This window comes from Triticum dicoccoides, chromosome 2B (assembly GCF_002162155.2).
Source record: "Triticum dicoccoides isolate Atlit2015 ecotype Zavitan chromosome 2B, WEW_v2.0, whole genome shotgun sequence".
In the NCBI taxonomy this organism is placed as follows: Eukaryota; Viridiplantae; Streptophyta; class Magnoliopsida; order Poales; family Poaceae; genus Triticum; species Triticum dicoccoides.
The window spans coordinates 72604380-72612684 of record NC_041383.1 but is presented as its reverse complement, the minus strand read 5'-3'; the positions used below and the strand labels follow the sequence as shown (position 1 = coordinate 72612684).

The following is an 8305-nucleotide window of genomic DNA, read 5'->3' as shown; positions in this document are numbered from 1 at the left end:
CCTATCATGTACAACTCTGAACTCTCGATCACTTGGTCGAATGATGTCTACAGCCATGTCATTCAAGCATTTCAATACTTCATTGAATTTGCGATGTATAACTTCGGTTGATCTCTTGAAACGATTCTCCACTTGACTTACGGATTGAGGGCCCCCAATCGTCCAGAGAAACATACCCAATGCTTCTTCTGAACTCATGTTTCTTGTTCCTTTCAAGCCATATGTGTGTACAAGTGTACGATGCAACCTATCAAAACAAGGCTTGTACATCCTGAACATGTTATAGCAATCTAAAGTGACAAAGCATGAAGGGAAATATTGTTCATCAGGTCTCAAGTGACATAAAAAGAAATGAAATATAGTTCAACAAGTCTCAAGCGACATAACATAAAGGAAGGGAATAACTTATTCATGATCACACGTCTAAAGTGTAATCCTAATGCCTATTTTGCTCTTCATACATCCTCCTAAGACAATTCATCTTCCCTTCGCTAGTCTTCATATTGTTAAAGAAACAACGATTTTCAAACTTCGCAAACAACTTGGTTGCTATGAAGTACTCATCACTTGTTTCATCAGCTCCACATGACAGAACTTCTTCCATAATCTTTTCAATTTCAGTAGCAACACTATTCTTATGTGAGTTCATTGCAACATCTTCACTAATCAAGTGGTCAACCATGCGCTTGAAGTCCCTTTGAATAGGATTCTTTTTACTAGAGCTTCCATCTATCTTCCATGGCCCCTTATTTGCCTTCTTGGCTTGTGTAGTCTGCACTTCTACCTCCTCGGTTTCATCTTCTTCAAGATCAAGCACTTCATGCTCACCACCTGGCATCATAGAAGTTCCTCCTATAACATTGATCTTCGCATACATGATGCTCATTTGGTTCAGATTTTCAGGACCACATTTACGAAACTGCAAGATGTCCTTGTTTTCCTGCATAAGTAATTCATTTGGCACTTGTCAACAAAAAAATCTAGTGCAATATTAGCCACAAGACAATTTGATCTTACAAAGATGACTTACTTCACCGGCCTTCTTCCACCATTCGTCATCAGCAATCACGGTGTTCGTTTCATCATTCCAACCAAGTCCAGTAGATGTATTCTTTAGGATCAGCCAATCCCTATACAAGGTCCTCAAACTGCCCCATTTATTTTTGAACTGCAGCCTACTGTAAAGTTTTCCGGTCTGCTGAAAGAAGCCAACTTCTACATTCTTGTATCCAACAGGGTTCAAAAATTTGGTAGGCCTATTCCCCTTTTCCTTCTCCTTAGCAGTGAGATTGCAAAAAATGGTGGTCATTTCTGGACTCCAATTAGCTTTTGACATCTATAACATATGACATTCATAAGGGCAATTTACATATATCCAGCGAATCATGGACTATTACTAAATCTGACATTTTACTAAATCTGAACAATGCTACTGCTCCAATCAAGGCCTATTACTGAAGCAGTTCGTACATAAGAACATAATTCAGAGCATCAAGCAAAAAATAAATTTTTTGGGACTGATGAACAATTACCTTCTCAAAGGTAGGAGATGGGGCAGGGCTGGTGTAGTCGGGCAGGAAGAGGTGGAGTCGGGGCAAGGGGGGCCTCCAGTGTGGTGCGGCCGGTGTATGGCCGGGGCGGCGGAGACCGGATCCACACGCCTTGTCGGCGACGCGGCCGGCGACGGTGGTGGCGGGCGAACCCTGGAGAGCCATCCCCTCTTTGTTTTTCTGCCTCTGTTCGGTAGGTGTGGATGTGTGCGAACGAAAGGATGACCCTGTCGATGGAGAGGTTGGGTTGGGCATGCGGTGGCATTTCCATCGTAATAACGGGTAGAAGTTGGCCCATATTTCGAAGGGGGTAAGTGGCAGCTCGGGAATCAGCAAAATCGCTGATTCCAGCTTCCGACCGCATCCAGTGCAAGTTCGAGAATCGATTCTAGGCATCTTATGTTGGAATCTGCCTGTTTATTTGTGAATCCGATTTTGACTGTGCTAGAATCCAAGAATCACTATCTCTAGCCCAAACAAAGGCTACCTCAAGTTCCTTGCCATTGTTTCTGTTCTTTCATGTCAGTTTGATGTTTATTTATATTTTATATCATCAGGATGGAATTGTTTTTGTTTACTGAACTTGTCCCTTGTTGCACATACCATGTTTTTCAACAAATATAGGACCACCGTTAGTTATTTAAATCTTGTAGAAGGTCCACCCGGACGAGAGCAGGTGCTCCTTGGCCCTCCACCGTAGCTTGTCGCCGCCTGGGGTCCGGACACTGCCAGCCATGAACTCGATGTACTCCGTGATGTCCATGATCGTCTAGCACCGACGCGAGACACAGATGGGATGCTTTACCAAACTCGAGCTTTTCTGACTGATTGCGGGTGTTCGCATCGAGGGGGGGAGGGGGGCATGGCCCCCCTTTCTAAAATTCCTAAATGATTTGCACTATGTATTTAATACTATTGATGTAGAACTTTAATGCTAATGTGAGCAGCAGCGACGTCGGCTGTGCTGCGCCCTGCCATGATGCCCTCAGTTCTCCTTGCACGCCCATGTGGCGTCCTATCGGCGACATGCCGCCCTTATAGCGGCCCGTCTGCTCGGGTCTACTTATTCCCTCGCATGTGTGCTAGGAGCAAGCTTTGCGTTTGCTTCATCTACCCCTTAGTCTATTGCTTGCTTTCGTTTCCTATCAGTAGTTTGTTCTCGTCTAAGTGTCCGGTGTACTTCTACCTTTATGAGTAGCACCACCCTATCTGTCTGTTCGTGGAATGTAAGAGGACTTGGTGATATGTCTAAATGCGCTGACATTCTCTCCAAGCTAATCAGCATTAGCCCCCACAGATGGGATTCTTTACCAAACTCGAGTTTTTCTGGCCGATCGCCTTGTTGGAATTATGATGATGTTTACACTAAATGATACTCCCTCCTTTTTTTGCGAGAATTATACTACCTCCTTGACAAATTACTGTGCATATAATAATTTTTAGAAGTCAAACTTTGTAAACTATGACCAAGTGTATAAACCCTCTCCATGTCCTTAGCAAAGTCAATGTTTGTCATAACTTGCGATTGTGAACTTGAAAACATTTTGTAGAAGCCAAGAAATATGCACTAAACAACCCCAAGCATTAGACATAACTTTTCCATTTGGTTCATTAGGAGGTGGCACACTCCTTGCCAATAATATGTGAACTGGGTCCGACAAGCGGCGCAACTTCCTTTCTATAAAATCTGCACCTACGAGGATATTGTTGGAAATATGAGCAATTTACCGAATGATTTTATTAACAAAAATACTAGATAAAGCATGACTAAAATAGCAAATATAAAGCAAGTCATGCAATCTGACAGAGAGAAGGTAAAAATCGTCTGCATATATGAACTTGAGGTAAACACATCTAGAACAGACACTAGATGAAGTTGCTTATACAAAACAGAACCTAACATACGTGGGGCAGAAACTAGAGCCAAGAACTGTAGGAGGACTTCTAACAGAAAGGAGAAGAACACGTACGGCACAGCAGCAGCAGAAGCGCTGGACTTGGGGTCGGTGTCCTCGCCTGCCAAGTCGTCAAGGAGGTCGTGGACGTCGGGGAAGAAGTCGTCATCGGGGAAGTAGTCGTCAGCGACCGGATCGTCCGTGATGAAGCAACCAGTAGTCGCGTTGAGCGCTCCCCAAAAACCTTATTACCCTTCTCCCGTACAGGACTCAAAAGGTGCGGTCTTAGAGGCCTACTGTCCCGACGCGCGGTGCACGCCGCAAGCTGGGATGAGGAAGACAGCAGTAGCGCAGAATTTGGAACTGTGTGGCGAGAGGAAGAGAACCTTCTGATGTGTCTCTCGGGAGAGGAGCGACCTCTCTTATATAGGCACAGCAGAGGGACGCGAACAGGCTGCGCCGGGAGGTGAAGCAACGGAGGGAGACGAAGTGAACAGGCAGCACGCGAAGAGGTGCACCGTTCGTATTCATTATCCACTACCGCAAAACTTTTCAGCTCCCAGGTGACCTTTCGTATACCCGTAGTGCGTGGCAAAAATTAGACATCGGCTCGGCTCATTCCCACAACCCGTGGCGCGTCGTGACGAGGCGTGGCGAGGCGGGCGGCGGAGGAGGAGCACGCGTGGATGTCCCTCTTGTTCTCATGCTCATACAAGTGGGGAAGGAGCCTCCCTTATAAAGAGGTCCAACTCCCTCTAAACTAGCAATGTGGGACTAAACTTTAGTAGTATCCCTTGCCTTGCACAAATGGGCTAAGTGGGCCTCTAGGATTTATTAGGAATTTCTAAAATAGTTATTGGGCTGCCCCAATATAGACTAAATTCCAGCAATCCCCCACCAGATCCCAGAGGCACACAGAAATTTGCCTTTGGTTCCAAAACACTATTTTATATACCGGTACTGCAGTGGAAACTGTTAAGTTGAACTTCCACCTAGAACTCTATGCTACACTAGTAAGCAACTTGAATAGTGGACTGGGCCTTGAACTGCAAGTTTTCTGTGAATCTAGCTTCACATAAAGCCTTGACCGATACGTGGCTACTGTGGGTCTTCCCCGCGGGTGGAGCTTATGCGTCATACTCCGTGACCTTTCATGAGTTTACTAGAGAGAACTCTACTCTCATAGATTGCGTCGTTTAACAATCAGACTCATATAGGTGCGTTCTTCAAAAGATGTTCTGCAGGATAACATCTCTACTTCAATAAGCCACTTAGAACACATTAAGATATACATCAACCTGCCATGCAGATTAGGAGAGTATTGCATCTTCATGGAGTGGTATTGTGAATAGTAGGGATACTCTCCTCTCAGTTGACCAACAGCTTGTCTTCCACATCTAATTCACGGGATCTCCGATCACAAAGAATAGGTTACCACTGTAAACAACTCATATTGTGGGTCTCATACCCATCTCCCTCGATACATTATCTATCACATTACGCGATAGACCCTTAGTAAAAGGATCTGCCAGATTTTTAGACGTTTGGATATAATCCAACGCAATAACTCCGGAGTTTTTCATTTTCCTGACAGACTTTAACCTTCTCTGAACGTGTCTTGATGACTTCATGTTATCCTTTGAGCTGCTCACTTTCGTGATCACAGTTTGATTGTCGCAGTTCATAAGGACACCCGATACAGGTTTCTCAACAACCGGCAAGTCATTCAAGAGTCGGCGAAGCCAATCTGCTTCAACGGTAGCTGTATCTAGTGATGTGGGTTCTGCTTCCATTGTTGACCTCGTTAAGATGGTCTGCTTGCAAGACTTCCAAGAAACAGCGCCACCTCCATGAGTGAATACATAACCACTCGTGGCCTTTACCTCATCAGCATCTGAGATCCAGTTTGAGTCACTATACCCTTCAAGCACCTTTGGATGCCCAGTGTAGTGAATTCCATAATTCGCAGTGCCTTTCAAATAACGCAAAACTCTCTCTAGAGATTTCCAATGCACATCTCCTGGTTTTGAAACAAATCGACTCAGTTTGCTAACAACAAAAGAGATGTCAGGTCTTGTAGCACTTGCTAAGTACATAAGCGAGCCAATAATCTGAGAATACTTCAATTGATCTCTAGCAATTCTTCGATTCTTTCGAAGCAGCACGCTAGCATCATATGGTGTTGGAGAAGGCTTGTAGTCACTATAGCCAAAGCAACTCAAGATCTTTTCCACATAGTGAGATTGAAGCAATGTAATCCCACCATCATCATCTCTCAACGACTTGATGTTCAAAATGACATCAGCCACTCCTAAATCCTTCATCTCAAAACAGCGAGATAGGAAATCCTTGACCTCCTTAACAACATTCAGATTTGTTCCGAATATTAGTATGTCATCAACATACAAGCAAAGCATAACTCCCTCGCCCCCACCATGGCGATAGTACACACATTTGTCAGCTTCGTTCACAACAAAGCCTGCAGCTGTTAAAGTTCTTTCAAACTTCTCATGCCACTTTTTGGGTGCTTGCTTGAGTCCATACAAGGACTTCAACAACTTGCACACTTTCCCTTCCTGACCATCTACTACAAACCCATCTGGTTATTCCATATAAATTTCCTCATCCAACTCTCCATTTAGGAAAGCAATCTTAACATCCATTTGATGAACGAAAAGACCATGTGAGGCAGCTAGTGAAAGTAGAACTTGAATAGTGGTCAGTCGAGCCACAGGTGAGTAAGTATCAAAGAAGTCTTCACCTTCCTTTTGGGTATAATCCTTAGCCATGAGCCGAGCCTTGTACTTTTCAATAGTACCATCAGGCCTAAGCTTCTTCTTGAATACCCATTTGCATCCTATAGGTTTGCACCCATAAGGACGATTAGTTATCTCCCAGGTTTCATTCACCAAGATGGAATCCATCTCGCTACGAACCGCTTCCTTCCAGTAGTCTTCAACTTCCGATGCATAGGCCTCCGAAATAGAACTGGGAGTGTCATCTATGAGATACACAAGAAAATCATCACCAAAGGACTTTGCAGTCCTCTGTCTCTTGCTCCTAATAGGAACTTCATTGTTCTCCTCCACGGGACTTTCAAAGTGTTCCATCGAAATGGCAGGTTCGGTAATTGTAACTGGTTCCTGATTCGATGAACTAGGCATCTCCTGATTAGATGAGGTAGACATATCCTTCATGGGAAAGATATCTTCAAAGAAAGTCGCATCATTCGACTCCATGATCGTACCGACATGCATGTCAGGTACCTCAGATTTTACAACCAAGAATCTATAGCCTATGCTATGAAAAGCATATCCCAGGAAAACACAATCCACAGTTTTTGGTCCCAGCTTCCGCTTCTTTGGAACTGGTACATTGACTTTCGCCAAACAGCCCCATGTTCGCAGATAAGAGAGTTTTAACCTTTTCTTCTCCCATTCCTCGAATGGAGTTATCTCTTTGTTCTTTGTGGGGACTCGATTTAGGACATGACATGCTGTCAATATCGCCTCCCCCCACCATGCCTTGGAGAGACCCGGTGTGTCTAACATGGCGTTAACCAAATCAGTTAGAGTACGGTTCTTTCTTTCGGCCACCCCATTTGACTGAGGTGAGTAGGGAGGCGTCTTCTCATGGATTATACCATGTTCCGCATAAAAAGCATCAAATTCATTGGAAAAATACTCTCCACCACGATCAGACCTAAGCCTCTTGATTTTTCGATCAAGTTGGTTTTCCACTTCAGCTTTATAGATCTTGAAAAAGTTCAAAGCCTCATCCTTAGATTTCAGAAGATACACACGGCAGTATCTAGTGGAGTCGTCAATTAACGTCATGAAATATTTCTTTCCACCTTTTGTCAAAACACCATTCATTTCACATAGATCTGAATGTATTAGTTCTAGTGGTGCAAGATTTCTCGTCTTCACAGTCATGTGAGACTTACGATGTTGCTTAGCTTTCACACACACACTTGACACTTAGATCCCTTGACAGTGGTGAAACTAGTGATTAAGTTCAACTTCTCTAGTCGCGACATGCAACCAAAGTTAACATGACAAAGACGTGAATGCCACACATTTGATTCACTATTGTTGCAAATATGATTAACAACTTTATTGCAAACGTCTGATAAGGATAAACGAAACAAGCCTCCTGACTCATAGCCTTTACCAACAAAGGTTCCATACTTGGAGATTACAAATTTATTCGACTCAAAGACAAGCTTGTAGCCATCTCTACACAGAAGAGATCCGCTAACAAGATTTTTATTGACGGAGGGGACATAATGCACGTTCTTCAGCTGCACGATCTTTCCCGAAGTAAACTTCAGACCGACCGTGCCAACACCACGAACAGAAGCACTTGAACCGTTGCCCATCAGTATAGTTGAAGTCCCTGCGGTCTGATAAGACGAAAACATGGAAATATCACCGCATACATGCACATTAGCACTCGTGTCAATCAACCAATCAGGAGAATGACATACTGAAAGAATAATGGGAAATATACCATACCCAACATCCTTCATGTCAGTGTCTCCAATGACAACATTAGCGGTCTTGCCGCCTTTCCTAGGATGACGCTTGTCATAGCGATTAGGGCAACTAGGAGCCCAATGATCAGGATCTCCACACACATGACAAGCATCTTTCTTCTTGCTATTCTTCTTCTTGAAGTTCGTGTGTTGCACAGCCTTGTTCTTCCCATCAAACTTTGCTTCACCATCAAACTTGCCCTTGTTCTTGAACTTGTGGGGCTGGAAGTTCTGCTTCTGTACCACATTGGCACTAGATCCTCCCTCAATACCTCGAGCACGTGTGTCCTTTGCTCTCGCCTTTTCTTCCACATCAAGAGTAC

General features: G+C 44.0%; 1 protein-coding gene across 1 annotated transcript; it reads right to left on the bottom strand.

Annotated features, from left to right (window-relative positions):
• Window positions 1–318: 318 nt before the first annotated feature.
• On the bottom strand, window positions 319–1715 carry LOC119360499 (L10-interacting MYB domain-containing protein-like). The gene is made up of 3 exons (XM_037626113.1): window positions 1533–1715; window positions 1031–1336; window positions 319–940 (listed from the first exon to the last, which is right to left on the bottom strand). The coding sequence occupies exons 1-3, from the start codon at window positions 1713–1715 to the stop codon at window positions 437–439; spliced, it is 993 nt and encodes a 330-aa protein (XP_037482010.1). The 3' UTR covers window positions 319–436.
• Window positions 1716–8305: the final 6590 nt, after the last annotated feature.